The sequence below is a fragment of the Octopus sinensis genome, linkage group LG2, assembly GCF_006345805.1.
Source record: "Octopus sinensis linkage group LG2, ASM634580v1, whole genome shotgun sequence".
In the NCBI taxonomy this organism is placed as follows: Eukaryota; Metazoa; Mollusca; class Cephalopoda; order Octopoda; family Octopodidae; genus Octopus; species Octopus sinensis.
In genome coordinates, this window is record NC_042998.1 from 89558920 (window position 1) to 89576281 (window position 17362).

Genomic DNA, 17362 nt, shown 5'->3' on the forward strand with positions numbered 1-17362 from the left:
TAGGCTTTTGTCTAAGCTCAAAATCATCATCATCATAATAATGATAATGATGACGATGATGATTATTATTAGTAGTAGTAGTAGGAGTAGCAGCAGCAGCAGCAGTAGTAGTAGTAGTAGTAGTAGTAGTAGTGGCGACGGCGGTTGTGGTAGTTAAGGCGGAAAGCTAGCAGACACATTAGCATGTCGGCCTAAATGCTTGGCAGCATTTCTTCCGGCTCAACGTTCTGAGTCCAAATTACGCTGAGGTCGACTTTGATCTTTTCACCATTAAAAAAAATAATAAAGTATCAGTCAAGTACTGGGGTCAATGTCATCCACTTATCACATTCTTTCAAAATTGCTAGCATAGTGCCAAAATCAGAACCATTATTTATCTAAGGCGGCGAACTGGCAGACGTTCGCGCGTCAGAGAAAATGCTTAGCGGCTTTTCTTTTGGCTTTTTACGTTCGAAATTCAAATCCTGACGGGCTCAACTTTGCCTTTCATTTTTGGTGGGTTGATAAAATAAAGTATCAGTTAGGTACTGGAATTGATGTAATCGACTACCCGAATTGCCGACCTTGTGCTAAAATTTTTTTAAAATTATTATTATTGCTGCTGCTGCTGCTGCTGCTGCTGCTGCTACTACTGCTGTTGCTACTACTACTACTACTACTACTACTACTACTACTACTACTTTTAGAATGAACTGGCTTAGTGACATTTCGTCCGTTTTTACTGAGTTCAAATTCCACCGAGGTCGATTTTGCCTTTCGATGAAATAAGTATCCAAAACGTCAGGCCCTGTACCTATTGTTGAAAGGACTATTATTATTATTATTATTATTATCAAGGCAGCGAGCTGACAGAAGTGTTAGCACGCCGGGCGAAATGCTTAGCAGTATTTCGTCTGCCGCTACGTAGTGAGTTCAAGTTCCGCCGAGGTCGACTTTACCTTTAATCCTTTCGGTGTCGATAAATTAAGTACCAGTCAAGTACTGGGGTCAACTTTTCCTATTCCCCAAAATTTCAGGCCTTGTGCCTATACTAGAAAGGATAATTATTATTATTATTATTATTAGTAGTAGTAGTAGTAGTAGTATTATCATTATTATTATTAAAACGGTAGATCATCGAAGTTTGTGTGTTTGACGTTGCTCGTGCTTCATTCATACTCTCGGTCATTCTTTTAATAGTTTAAGACACGTAGGTTAAAAAAAACATAAAGATAAGCTTGAAGAGGTATAAGAATCTATCCTAAACGAGAGATGTTAGCTTTTTCAACCAATTATCACTAAAATAACAAAGGACAGACACTGATCTAAATAACAACGCACAATTTTGAGTGGTAGATTTAACCCACTGCACAGTTTAATATCACCACTTGACCCCTTCCTGCCTTAGCGCAGTCTACTTTGTTGCAAACATTTGTGTCAGGCCTTCGGTCTGATGAATAATAACTTCCTTTCCTCCCACTAGTGCCGGAGACCTTGACATTATGGTCACGGGCGCTCTTTCTCGACCTCCACTTTCTTTTTCTTCTCCTTATTCTCTGATTAAATTAGAAGTAAAGCAAAATATTCAGCTGAGTGACCTCAACAAATTTTCACCCATGGTTACGGGAACTGTGAAGTTCACGTTCTTTCTTCCTATGACGAGTACTCTAGTGCAATATGTGAAAGAGTTCTAACCGAGAAACGCACCAAAGCCGCAAATTGTGTCAACCCGGAATAAAGCACGTACATTGCGGAGCTCATTAGCTATACATAATTATTAGCTGATGATATTTTTATGTCTATGCAGCAGAAATAATTATCTGGTGGACCGATCTCCACCCTTCACCTCTTCATAAATATATTACTTTCTACACACAAGCCAATGGAGTGGGGAGTGGTTTTTCGGAGTCATCCAACATGCTAGAAGTAACAGTCTTATTCAAAGAAAACTCTATCGTCCAACAAAAAGCAAAACGAAATAGAAAACGTAGTCCAATACCTAAAAACCTAGACGAGAGAGTCGTAGACGGACTGTCTTTGACCATAGCTCTTTTCGATTAGTGACGGTTTGAGGTAAAATCATAACAATAGCAGCAACAACCCTCTACTAACCATCACCCTCATCACATTTTATAAAAAAAAAAGTAGGGCACATGTTCCAAAATTGCGTAGACGGGTTGTATAGCCAATTGAATCGAATCCTAGGGTATTACTGGTATTCATTTTATAATAAGTATAATCTAGAGTAAGGAAAGATAAAGTCAACAACTGTGCGGTTTGAAATTTGAACTTCTCGGGACATAACTGAACACAGAATGCATTTTGCCCGATGCTCTACTGATTCCACCATCCAGGGCATTTCTTTTTTGCAAATAAGCATTTAATTTTCATACTTCAAACTGCGCTGCAGTTAACTCTTTTTTGTTTTTTAATATTCCAGGGGTACGGGAATATAGAATAAGTAGCCGTATGCCTCTGTAATTCGATATAATTGACTTGACAGCCTCACCTAAACAATCTTTGGATTGTGACTTCTTTGTTTTTAAGGTGACGGTTAAGTTATTACAAATTGTTATTGCTTTTGTTGTGGTTTAAACTCTAGTCAACTCTGATCGAACGAACTTATGATCATGATCAAAGACAGCTCATTTATGACCAAATCGTCCATTGTCGCATTGCAACAAGCATCTTGGTGTCAAAATTAGTTTTGTTGTCGATTAAATAGACCTCATTATCTAACCGGTACTTATTGAGCCTTTTTCCAATCCGGATGAAAAGCACAGGTAGCCCAATCACAATTGGCGCTCAGACGGTGAAGACATTTCGCGCGATGCGCTTCCGATTCTGCTATTAACTGATTATTTTATGTAAGAATGATAATTTCAAATGTAAACACAAGGTTAAACATTTTGGTGGCAGAGACGTTAATTGATTATATTTGACAGCTAGTTTACTTATCGACACGGGAAGGGTTAAAGACCAAGTTGATCTTGATGAAATTTGAATCCAGAATGTAATGTACCGGAACAAATACCTAAAACATTTTCTCTAAAGCAGGGGTTCTCATTCATTTTTCATCTATGGACCCCCTTGATTACTATTTTATTCTGGTGAACCCCCTTAACCATTCGATGTTTAAAATCTAGTTTTATAGATACTTCTTTCAAAATTCCTAGTTTGTTTTTTACACATTAACATGTGTAGTTTAAAGTATGTAAGATATTAGAAAACCCCTAGCTCTTTCTTGCAATGCATACCATACCAGCATATAAATCTGAAGCAATACTTTTTCAGGAGCCCTTAAAATACTATTTGGATCTCTAACTTATTATTTTGTTGCGTACCTCCTCCCCCTAAAATTATTATTTGGACCCCTAGGGACCATATGGACCCCGACTCAGAATCACTGGTGTAAAGGTTCTGATAATTCTGTCATTATTCTCTAACATAACTTTGGGAGACAGTAAATAATGTTAATTATACCAATCCATCGATTAACAGGTGCTTCAAAAGTAAAAGGAGAATTTCATTCCAGCAGAATCTGAACTCAGAACATACTACAAGGTATATTTCAGGGGTGGGGATATTCTGGCTGGGCTATCTGAGCACTGTACGCCTACGAAAGATAGATTTTTACATAATGTTTTTGCGGTGTCACGATACAATGTGATCGTTATTTGCTTTTAGATGTAATAAATACATACTGAGATACAAAAATTAAGTCGGAGTGAGGTCGTGTTATGTAAAGAAATAGCAATAAACCGTGTGGAAAATTTTATTGTCGTTCTCTCTGCAATATTTTAAACGTAAATTATTCCTATATCACATCTCTTATAATGTTAATAACTATGAGGAAAGAGAAAAACATGAACAGTATAACTACCCGCAATTATCATTTTCTTGTCATTCATAATAACCTGTTTTTGTGAATAAATAGTCACAAAACAATGTAACATGAAAACTTGGAATAAATATATGATTTATAGTGTTATCATATTATATATGATATAATATAATATACCTGTATGTACAGAAACATTAAGTCTGTATTTTAAGTAATTTATATATATTTATTACACACTTACATACACATTTTATGAATGAATACATTCATTAGTTACTGTCATGAGTTCGATTTCTGCCGGTACTTTGTGTCCTTGGGCAAGGCACTTTATTTCACGTTGCTCCAGCGCTCTCAGTTGTACTTGTATTTCAAAGGGCTAGCCTTGTCACATTCAGTGTCACGTTAAATCTCCCCGAGAACTACGTTAAGAGTACACGTGTCTGTGGAGCTCACAACCACTTGCACGTTGCTATTCGGTTGATCGGATCAACTGGAACCCTTGTCATTGTAACCAATGGAGCACCAGTTATTACTGTAATAATTTATTATCTAAATAATTGTTTATTTTTGCTGATAACGATTAAACAATAAATAAAAAAATCCAGTCAAATAGAAATGGAAAAAGCAGCGCTTTCTTCACGATAAATCATATTGCCATTCCCAAATGATCGTGTCGCTGATTAAAGATCATTTGCTTTAGTTGCGTGCTTGTGTGTGTGTAGTCGAAATGTGTACAAGCCCAAAACGTCTTTCGGTTTAATATCACCCCTCACCCCCGATTGTATTTATCAGAGTCCACTGTGTTGTAAGCATTCTGACCAAGTTACCAATATGAGTATGATCCGATATCCTCATGTATTGCTTCCTATTGCGTCTTTCTTTGCATGATACTATTGTTTTTATAGGGAATATATTGGTGAAAGTGTGTGCTGGCCATACCTTAGATTGTCTTAACATAGCTGTAGGGTAAAGAAGTTCGCTTTACAATCACGTGGCTAGAGGTTAGATACCTCATCGCATCACTTTAAGTAACTGTTCTTTACCATAGCTCTAGGTTGAGCAATCCAATGACTTATGATTGGAATTTGGTAGCCATATACTAAGTCCAATCTGTCATACCCACACACACACACATGCATAACGTATGTGTGTATGACTGCATACCCTTCGCCAATGTGAATCGGGGAAGGGTATAAACGTTGGGGTGACAGAAAACAAATCTTTTCATCGGGTTAGATACTCATCACATTTGGTACCAGAATTACAAAGAACCGATGATTGGCCAGCTGGGAACCTCTAACCAACAGTGCTGTTATTGACAAATTACAATGGAAGATAAAATATAGAATAAATAAATAAATACATATGACAGCGGCTTGACCTCGTACTTAAAGCTTCAGAAAGTTGCTTCTTTGTGGGTAAGGTCACCTGCAGCTGGTCAAAGTAATTGACAGCAGCAGGCATTGAGTCGTGGTTTATTTTCTCTTTTAATCTATCAACACCAGAAGCCTTACGTGTCAAAGATGCACCTCCATCTTCTTTGATTAATCCGTATATAAAAAAAGCGTTCTTATTAATCTAATGGACTTATTTTTCTTCTTCTTTCTTTCACCAGGAAATACTGTTTAGTCGTTACGATATGGCTGATCGGAGTACTTAGCCGGTATGATGTCAGAAGCCAAGAAGGAGTAGAAGGTATATTAACATTTTTTATGTATATCATTTTATCCGAACTAGACAAGGCTTAATTCGGTACTGACTTCGTGAGAAGGGATGTGATTTCACACACACACACACACACACACACACACACACACACACACACACACACACACACACACACACACACACACACACACACACACACACACACACACACACACACACACACACACACACACATAGTTCAAATTTACAGAAAAACAAAAGTCGATGACAGGGGTATAAACAACAAGCAGGTGTAATAGTTTGGCGCTCGGGAAGGTGAAAAAGTCTTTTACGTTTCGAGCCTACGCTTTCAACAGAAAGGAACACGAGAAATAAACAGAGAATAAAAAACTTGTGGATTTAGCAGTCAATCATGGTGACTGCTTGAAATGAGTGTGTGTGTAATATATATGTCAAATAATATATTACTGGTTATTGCACATAACTGGTCAAGTGCTACTGTCGCGTTCTCGAGGACTATAGTTGATACACAATATTGACAAGTCTCCAAGCATACTAGCCGGAAGCGTATTATCTCTTTGATGCAGGGGGTACTTGGATTAAGAAAATCATTTCGGAGGTGATTGAAGAACCAATCAAAAACTGAAACAAGAAAGAAATGAATTCTGCGAACACCATCAAAATATTTAACACTCAGTTTCGTTCCACCTTTTTGCTACCACTGAATCCACTTGGTGTCTATGTACTTCCAGCGCTAAAGTAGTTATGCGATTCCTACCAGCATATCTGATGAGTCATCAATATTGTGCTTTCGAAATTAGGGAGAGAAACAAATCGGTATTAAGAAATTCAAATTCTGACAAAAAATTTCCTTTTTATTTCGTAATCTCTGTACTCTGAAGCGTGGATTTCAAAAAAAGAAATCAAAATTTCACGAAAATTATAATGATAGCAAATATCAATGGAGCTAGTGCGCTTGAAGACTTACAAGCCTGAAGAATTACAAGTTTGAAAAACTGGTGAGTGAAGCACAAACTCTTCGTTGATGAAATAATAGGAATTTGACAAAATCTTTTAGGGAAAAACTTACAAAATGGTGCCTATTCAACACAGAAATTGCCGAATAGTGTTAATGTTTCCACTTTCATTTTTATATCTTGAAATGAAAGAATACCAGATAATCATCTGCCATTATTCTTTTCCTGATGAAGGCTTAAGAAGACTAGAAATAATGCAGATCGATACCACTTTTTCTGTTTACGATGAGATAAACCTGTCTTGCATTTCACATTGAGATGAAAAGGGTATAGTTATTAAAAAGTATATTTCACATTACATTACATAAACCTCATCCAAAAATATTTATAATGGGCATTACTAAATTATTTTTTATTTATATAAGCGTATGTGAAAGAGAATAATGGAAAGACAGATAGCATATTTGTAGTTGTATGTATTTAAATTTGATTGGTAGACTTCATTCCATGTTTATGTCAGATTAAACAAATTACCATGAAATGCCGTGTATAATCGACGAACCATTATAAGTAAAAATAATTTCATGTATCCTATTAAAAGGTAACTGAGTTTTCACTCATACCAATGGTTGACTCCAGATTTATAGAGGTAAAACAGACTCGTTAGTGAAGCGTAGTGGAATTTTGTAAATCTATCATTTTATAGTAAACTTTAGAATAAAATTGGAATGTCTTTTTATTATACCATCCAGAACTTGTACAATGCTGAATTTCAATGTACAGTCAATAGAATTCACGTAATCTGCATGTGAATAAATCACTTTGTTCGTGATCCAAATACAAATTATTTTCGTTATAACATTATACACACAGCACATTCACATACCCACCCACCCCTACAAACATATATATAAAATAAATTATAAGTTAGTCAAAAAGGGTAGTGGAGTGCGGAAGTGCCTTTACCCATGGAAACTTCCAAGATGGATTAGGTCTTTGCACAGATATAGTCCTGTACCTTCCCACTGTATACATGTGCAACACACACACACACACACACAAAACCATCAAAGTCGCAATAAATTTCTGATAATTTCCCAAGCTAATCAACTAACACGCTGCCAAAACTTAATCGCAAATATTAGGCTTCTTTTAAAGTCAAGAAATACCTCCAACTTAATCCATTGTAGAAGCTTAAAAAAGGTCAACAGAAATCCACACTGGAGTACTTCTTACTTCTAACATCTATTTCTGTATCCTAAAAGACGAAACCTGCAGAAAGGAAATATAAGCGGAGCAAGAATTCTCAGATTGTTGCACTCTGGGAAGGAATACCTTGTATGATGTACAAGAAGTGAAATCCAATGGAGTTGACCGGCAGTGTTAGAACGAACATATCAGGTGAGCTACGATGGAAAGTGAATGCTAAAAGTTAACTCAGAAGATTGGAGACCTATATAGATTTGTCAGAAACGGACAGAACAGAATAAACAGCATGTTTTTTTACTGTCTTTGTTAGTGACTATCAAGCAAATAATATTTCGGATATACTAAAGGACGTTACAAATGAATAGAACTCCAATGTGGATTTTATTATAACTTTTTATGCGTTTCCTGGTCTCAAAGTAGAAGTTTAATTTTTATGAAGTAGTTTAGGTAAACAAACGCAAGAAATCAATACAGATTTATAGCCACTTTGTATTTTTATATGCTGTACATGTGTAAAATTGATGCGGTAAGGGACAATTGCATTGATATATACAGAGAAAAAAACATCAGGTCTCCTTTACAGGTTGTTCTGTTGGTGAAATCGATGAAGAATTAGCATCAGAAGACGTATGTTTGCAAAAGAAGTTATGGGGGACTCTCGAGGGTGGTATCATTTACGCCAGAATGTATTGTAGGGAGTGGCTGCAAGTTGTTGCTTTTCAGAAGGAAATGGGGAAGCATAACTGAAACTTGGGGGTACGCCAATAAAACACCGTACCCTCTGTAATGAAAAGATTTAACATGAAATTTTTAATCCAGTACTATGTCTGTTGGCGATCAACTTAGCTAAAAGACCCTTGTGAGACACACCGTTCGTGGCCAGAGTGTGCGATTCAATTTCTACCAATGCTACAACTCTGTATTAGTGTAAGTCGACTTAGTTGTCTAAAGGGATTATGAAGGAGATATGGTTTGCTTTCTTAAAGAATAGGAACGTCATAAAATTTCTGCCTTCTGATTTGTCTTGAAGGATTGAATTCAAATGCTGCCATATGTACACAAGATTGATTTATCGTATGAAGACTGTAAGACTTCAACTTTTTCAGTGGTCTCAGCAAAGGAACTACCTAATTGCAAAGATTCAAGCTTAATTCGGAAGCTGTTGTAAAATTTCGTGTGAAACAAATCTAGAAATAGTTATGTGAGATATTTTTGCAAGAATTTTTCCAAATAATTTCCATATTGTTTGTCATATGAATTAAAGTTGCTATGACAACATTAGATCTGGCATTGGGTTTTTTGCCCCTAGAATTTATTTTCAGTGAGTATACTTATTAGCATTACTTGATATCTGTAAGTAGTTGCGGGTGTGTTCATGCATATATATATATATATATACATATATATATATAGAGAGAGAGAGAGAGAGAGAGAGAGAGAGAGAGAGAGAGAGAAGAGAGAGAGAGAGGGGAGAGAGAGAGAGAGAGAGAGGGGAGAGAGAGAGAGAGAGAGAGAGAGAGAGAGAGAGAGAGAGAAATTTGAATGTGTTTGTGTATGTATGGTCGAATTTCTAACTGGCACTGAAGCGGAATTCGTAAATATAGTCTACCATTTAGTTTTATTTTTTACTAGCAGTATCGCCCGGCGTTGCTCGGGTCTGTAAGGGAAATAACTATATAAGCATTTTTAGATGCCAATTCGGGCTTTCTTAGCCATTTTTGTTTTGGTGTCTTCAAGCCATGAAGTCGTTGTTCTAAAAGAACGCTGGTTTCCTTCATAACGCATTACGACGTTGATTTCTTTACACTCCCTTCCCCACAGGTTCACGAGGGAGGGAAGGGGGAGAAGCAAACAGGTGCAGCTGTGAGCGTGGACGCCAACTTCGCCGCCATCGACACACGATGCATTTTATGCATTAAAATGGAATAAAAAATGATGTTAAATTATTTTAAAAATCGTAGACTCATCGTTGACGCGCGCTAATAGTCAGACGGGCTCGATATGAATCACGACTATAAGATACCCGAATTTGGTTAAACTGCACCGCAAAATGTGGGAGGAGTTAGGAATCTAAATCGAAGGGGACAGACACTCACACAACTAGAGTTTTATATATATAGATTTCTAGATCTTTTGCCATTTTATCTATTTGTTTATTTTCATATTTCAAGTTGTCGCTTAGCTTCGTTTCACATCGGAAGCCCCGAGAAGTTTAGGCTCACGTGACTTTGTGCACAATTTCTAATGGTGTCAAGCGTCTAACAAGGACGTCAAAAACGACAACAAAGACAATGACGGAAAATACGTCAACAACAAAGCAATAAGTAGCAAAACAATAATATAGTGTGTATAAAAAGAGAATAATGGGAATAAAAACTATTTTATATGGGTACAAAACGTGTGTTTTATAAAGAAAAGGAAATACGAGGACGTGACATTGTTTTTCCCAAGGAAATCGTATCTTGGCGATTGCAGCAAGCAAGAACAATAACAATAGATACAATAGCGATAACAATAACTATTTCATACACAATCACCACGCTTCATATTGAAGTGAGAAAGAAAAATGAGATTGTGCGACTTATGTACATTTTTCAATCGTTTAGTTAAGTGCGTTTAGTGAATTGAAAATCGAAACTACTACACAAATGTTTTGGCTTTCAGGAAATTTACTTCTGACTCTACTGCGTTTTCATTAAAAAAAGCATAACTAATGACCATTATCACTGCCTTCATCGTCGTCGTCGTCGTCGTCGTCGTCACCACTACCACCACCCTTATCATCATCATCATCATCGTCATCGTTGTCGTTGTCGTCAGTCATATAAATTTCTTCTAGTATAGAAACGCGGCCGAGAATCTTAAAGCAAGTTACAATCGATTATATCGACCCCACCACCTTTCACCAGTATTTGACTGATAGTTTTATTTATCGACTTCAGGAGGTTGAGCGGCAATCTTCATTTCCATAGGATTCGAACTCAGAACATGTAGGAGTGCAACTAAATATCAAAGCTCTAACTATTCTGTCCATCCCATGTCATTCATTAATGTGCGGTGGCTAGCTGTCAATAAGACACCATAGAATGGTGAATAGAAATACGTTGCAGTATAAAGGTACACCGCTTTACGTTCAGAGATGAAAACCAAACTCATCAGGTCAAATTCGCCTTACATTCTTATATACAAGTGTCGATCTAATCGACTACAAGCCCTGAAAATTTTACGACTTCATACTATTATGCTTATTATTTTCGGTCATTGCACTGCAGTCATGCAGGAATACTGCCTTGTAGGATTAGATGAACAAAATGACCCATTACTTATTTTAAGCCTGGTACTTATTCTATCGGGCTCATTTGCTGAGCCACTAAGGTATGGGGATGTAAACAAATCAACACTGATTGTCAAGCGGTAAGGGAGACAAACACAAAGGCGCGCGCACTCACACACACACAGTTACCATCTACCAATATTCACTCACAAGGCATTAGTAGGCCCGGAGCTAAAGTATAAGTCATTGGCCGAAGGTGACTCTAAGACACCTGGTTGCAAAGCGAACATCTTAACCACATGGTATGCCTGCGCCTAAATCCTTAAGACTGCCTTCCGGAGTCAATACAATACGTAACCGCTATGTCCAGGAAACTATTAAATCAACTACATCTCTACCTCAAAATGCATCGCCTCGTGCCAGTGTTAGTAAACATTATTATTATTATTATTATTATTATTATTGTTTCAGAAAATACGGCGCTGTTGGCATTTAGTTCCAACTCAGCGATTTCTTTGTAGCAGTTTGCTGGATGGATTTTTAGAATAACATGAGTTTTGTTTAAAGAATTCTGTTAGCTACATACTACTACTCTCCCGTATCTTACTCTTGCTCGACATTGAAACGACAGGGTAATCATCAATATGCGATCTAATGTTCAGCATAATTCTCCTTCCTCACACTCTTCGTTTCTTCTCGATCCACTGTACACACATCTGCAACACTCTCTTCACCTTGCCAGCAATGTTTTTAACAGCTAAATTTAGTTCTGCTTTTCTTTGGTGGGTTGATAAGATATGATAACAGAAAACGCTGTGGTTGTGTTATTTCTCCAGGAGGTGCATGTTTTTCGGGGTTTTTTTCACCCCCTACCCTTTCTGAATGTTTTCATATTCTGTGTACCGACACATTACGACTACAACCGATTATATGCACGCACTTACTTGTACACACATACACGCGTTCACACTCTCATGTTCTTATATATGAATGGACGACTAGGTGGGAATGTACTCAAATGTACCTATGTGCACAGAAATGTATATACGAGAGTATTTATGCATGCAGTTAGCATTTTACAATATTTCACAAACAAAAACTTAACTAAATATATTAATTATCAAGCCTGACTTCTGTAGATACTTTTCTGTAGAACTTCTTATTCTTCACTAATCATATATACATTGTTATCCTTCTTACCGCATATCCGAACTGGCTGAAATTCTTGTATGTTGGTGGGAGCATTAGAGATATATGTTGGTCTTCAAAACAAGAGCTTTTTTTGTTTCTTTCTGGGTATGTGCAGTATTTCTGCCTTAGTGCTGTTCAATGAGACTAGTTTGCACTCCGACTTCATTACAGGATGTTTTAAAGGCCTTAACATTCTATGTTTGCTAAAGGTTCGCCTTCAAATATGTCTTCGAGATGTGGCACCTGTTCACAGAATATGAAAAAGTAAAGGTGGGATGTCATCTATACATGAGTACGGGGTGAGAGAGGGGTGGTCGAGAAAGGCGACAGGAAGGAAGGAAGGAAGGAAAGAAAGAAAGAAAAAAAGAAAGAAAGAAAGAAAGAAAAGACGCATGAATACTTGTATGTGAGCTTTGCTAAATGTTTATATGCTTAGCAAGCCTTCAAGTCAAGTGAACAGTATTTGCAGCAACAGAGTAAGCTAGCTATGTGTACAACAGCTGGACTCTTTTCCGTCACATGGCGATGCTTTTGTCACTGTATATTTTACCGACCGACACGGGTATCGTGAAGTTTGAATCATTTGGCATCATAATTGAACGTACCGTTGCCGGGTTATGTTTCACATGATTTACTATGCTATCTCATATTTTTATCCCGTTGCATATGCATCGCTCTCTCTCCCCTAACCTTAACCCCTCCTCTCTCTCTCTCCCCTAACCTTAACCCCCCTCTCTCTCTCCCCTAACCTTAACCCCCCTCTCTCTCTCTCCCCTAACCTTAACCCCATTCTCTCTCTCTCTCTCTCTCTCTCTCTCTCTCTCTCTCTCTCTCTCTCTCTTATACTTTTTAATCAGCGTAATTTTAATTCACACTTTATCATATCTTAGAAGGTCAGATAATGTAGATTAACAAGTATACTATGATTTGTCTATCGCTCTCTCTTTATATGTATCTGTGTACGTATACATATATGTATGTGTGTGTGTGTGTGTATGTATGTATGTATATATTCATATAGGCATATATGTACATATATATATATATATATATATAATATATATATATATATATATGACATTATAATTTAGGGTATCTTAGAGATACCACCGCGTTGCAAAGAGCAGCCAAAACTTGACTCTAAAACCCACATTAAATGTTCATACAGCATCAGGAGAGAATGTTTTTATTCCCATGCTGACCACTTGATAAAATCGATATTTAAATAACGATCTTATCCTTATTTATATAAATATATATATATGCACTCATATTTGTATATATACGTATACAAACATGTATATACAAACTTATATTCATATAGATACGTATGTATGTACTATGTATGTATTATGTGAATGAATGAATGAATGAATGAATGAATAAATTGCTTCCGCTGGCACCAAGACTATATACCGATAGCCATGGTGAACAGCATCTGTAGAGAAATTGGTTAATGTAGGCTCTTCGGCTCGGGAAAGAAGACTTTCGACAAGTTTGGAATAGTGCTCACATCAGCTACCAGCTTCAAGTTGCAACATTGATATCAAAAGGAAAGTCTAATTTGGGTCTGTGATTTCATGAGTTAGAATGAAACACTTTGAATGTTGAAGTATGCATAAAAATTCGTAGACAACATATCTCGTGGTTGTTTGCAAAATGATTTGCCTTTTGATGAAAGGCAATATCATGATATTTCTACCCTTCTTCGACACAACACCTTCTACTTTAAAGAAAGCAGACAGAACTTAGTTATGAACTTTGTTATGGCCCACTGGTCATTTTGAAAGAGAGAGGCGGAAAGGAAATTGACTATGCAACCACAAGATGAGAAAAACCGTGACTGGCGTCACTTTCCGCTCCATGTTGGTGGGAGAAGGGAACAAGTGAACTTCATTTTTAAGCAGAGTTGTTTCTTTTAGTAGTAAGATTGGGTTTTCAAGGAGTGTTAAATATCTCTCGAATAAACTTGGAGTAATAAATCAAGATTTTAGTAACCCATTGGATTCTACAAATTTCTTAGTCTGACTGATACTTTCGTGTACCAATGTTGTTGTTAATTGCAGTGGTAAGTGAAAGTAACATGATAGTTGATGGAGAATCAGTCACTTAGAAAATCATTGATTCCTGGGTTGGTAAAGATAATTTATATAGTTTCTAAACTGCTGTAAATTTTGTGGAATACCCTCCAGTGTTGTAATGCGTATTGCGAAATTTAAATATGGCTAATGGATATTTGCAATGGAACCAGAATTAGAATAAACCACTGGCATGATTGCATGAATGAAGGTCCCACTGTCACAGAATAAACCTTGTCAGGATTAAACGGTGATTTTCGGGCACATTCCTGATTGTCACACTTACGTGATATTACAGCTTCCGGTTTTCAACGACCGGCAACAAACCTTAATGCCAGTCATGTTCTTTCTGATATATCTATTTGTGCATGGACAATCGGTATAATGTTCTATCGTCAACAATACAGAAAGTTACAGGAATATTGGCAATGTCGTGAAATGTCTCTAGCATTGTGCATAACGAACCTTTCCGGTGCTAATACTTTAATACTTACTTCTTTACTTTTATACCATCTGGATACTGCGCTCAGATAAATGCACTGTACTTATTACTGTTTTCTTTTCTTTTTTTAAGTCTATTTTAAGACTTCTAATCAGCAGCAGTAACAACAAACAACTGCTACCGAGCAAAACGACCCAGCACATTCATGTGCATACTAATGTGAGTGTATGTGCTCGCACACGCCCAGACATTATCTGTCTGGCCGCAAGAAAATTCTGCCACTGTTTTTCAGAAATACTGTATTGTTCGTGGCTTTGCCCTTCAGTTGTCAGCCAGTAGCATTTCCCCGCTAATTAGTCTAATCTAGTCATTGTTTTTTTCTGCCTTTTTTTTTACGAGGGAGACAGTCGTAATAGTAGTGGTGGTGAAGTGTTTGTGGAAGTGAAAGGGTGGAAGGCAGACGATATTTGATTATTGTAGTCGTTATATGGTGCTGTTTTAGTTATCTTTATCTTTTTTAAGAGCTAAACTCTTTTTTCTTCGACTCCACGGTCGGTTAGTAACAGTTGCTTGATAAACGGCGCAGACAGCATATGTTTAACAAGGGGCTAAGGATGCTAATCTTTATTCTTATCAACAGAAAGTTGCTTGCTAGCGTCGATGTTGTTATCAACATCATAATCACCATTAACATCATCGTCGTCGTCAGCAGTGTCATTATCAACATCAATATCAACGTCAAAAGCAGACACGCTATGACTGTTACTATGGTTACAAAAGTAATGATGTACATTTGAAGGATGTTAGAATGGCGTGAAGAAGTGTCAGAAGGCTAGAAAAAGAGAGAGAAAGCTAGAAAAAGAGAGAGAAGGCTAGAAAAAGAAGGAAGGCTAGAAAAAGAGAGAGGCGAGAAAAAGAAAGAAAAAGCTAGAAAATGGGGTGGAGGGTTTGTTAATTAATTGATTAATTAATCTAACATTCAAGCCCGTTTAACAGTTAAACCACCATTTCTTTAGAAGTTAGGTATGCACATATTTATATGTATACGCATGCATATATATGTGTGCGCACATAGCATCTGGGAATAGGAGAGTGTCTGTGAATGTGTATGAGTGAGCGTATGTGCGTCTACTTGTGTGTATATGTGTGTTACTGGATGCATTTTATCACTTGTTTCCTTATAAAAAAATAACTAAATCGGAACTTCGCGTTTCACATATTTAGCATTTTCTAATATCTTCCGTGTCTTATGCATCTTTTTAAGAACGAAATACATCTCGTTGCGTCTTCATGTCTAACGTTGAGTTTAACTTTGCCTTTCGTCCCTTTGAAGTCGATAAAAATATAACACTAGTCAAATACTGATGTCGATTTAAATGACTGCTGTTTCCCAAAAGCAAATCCTTAATCATATCATATATCTGTGTTCTCGCGTTTTCCATAATTGTCTTGTCTCTCACAAGATTCAGATACCTCGTATCTTTTACATCAATTAAACCACTGATGTCGTTATTCTATAGCCTCCAAAATTAACATTTACATTTTTCACCTTCTAACTATCTCATAGCTTTCAAATCATCCACATTTCTTATGCTGGTTTTCATTTTTTTTTTTTGGTTTCCATCACCCTCCTTATATTTTGACATCTTATCAAACCAGTTTAGTATATTATAAAGAAGGATACTGCGTTAAATGTGTTAAAATGAAGTTATTAATATCTCAAAAGTATGGCTGCAGCTACCGTAAATGGCGACACCATCATTAAGATAAGTCTTCTGTCATTTCAAGTTTAAAATATATATTCTATTAATAGTTCAGGGTGTTAACAGCAACACGTAATTTGCAGTGCCAAACTGAACGGTAAAAGTTGATTGGGTCACTGGCTTTCTAAGGTTTCTTTGAATGTGATAGATATACAAAATCTATCATTATCTGAGTAAATGAGTCAACTTCATGGTCTTTAGTAATAAGATTTACAGTCTACTGAATATATCATCAAGATCATCAAATTTGGGAGGTAAACTTGTATTATCGCCGAAATTTGTAAGAAATAATTGCCTACGAGGAAAAATGACATGAAATCATAAATATTTTTCTATTGATGATTGACAGTTTAAAAGTTATTCATTCACAGTTAAATATATATAGGATTTCTTAGATTCCACAATTGGACTACACTCATTGCTACGCATACAAACATATAGCTCCATAATGTGCGTATGCTTGTTTATATGTGTGTATGTGTGTGTGTGCGTGTGCGTGCGAGCACGTATGCATGCGTGCTTGTGTGTGCGCGCGTGCGCATGGAGACAGATAAACAGAAAATAATCATTTACAAAATATGGTGATGAGAGAGGATCATAGTAGGTTAACGCTCACACGTATATAGGAGAACGAGAGAAACTGCCAGAGCATGTACTTTCACTAACATGCAAATGTCTAATGACAAAAGAAAGATCGGCTTCAAAACTGAAATGTGACACTTTCTCTATGCAATCAATATCTCTAAATGATATATTAATACTCTTAAGAAAAAAACGAACGTTAAACTTCATTGTCATACTCTCTTATAAATATGGGTCCTTCCCTTCTCCGATAGGGTAACGGAGTTGTCCATGGGAAAGAAGATAATATGATATCTGAACAGGTCTGGACCAACAATTTAGAGAGATAGACATGATAATTCTTTCTACAAGGCCT

The 17362-nt window shown here is 36.7% G+C and overlaps 1 protein-coding gene across 9 annotated transcripts in view; it reads left to right on the top strand.

The window, feature by feature from the left end:
• The window catches only part of LOC115223963 (collagen alpha-1(I) chain), a 317450-nt gene that overhangs the window by 5726 nt on the left and 294362 nt on the right, over positions 1-17362 (top strand). For all 9 annotated transcript variants that reach the window (XM_029794720.2, XM_029794747.2, XM_029794756.2 and 6 more), the window contains exon 2: positions 5439-5518. In XM_029794720.2, the coding sequence (XP_029650580.1) occupies positions 5439-5518 (80 nt within the window). The remainder of the gene's footprint in view (positions 1-5438; positions 5519-17362) is intronic.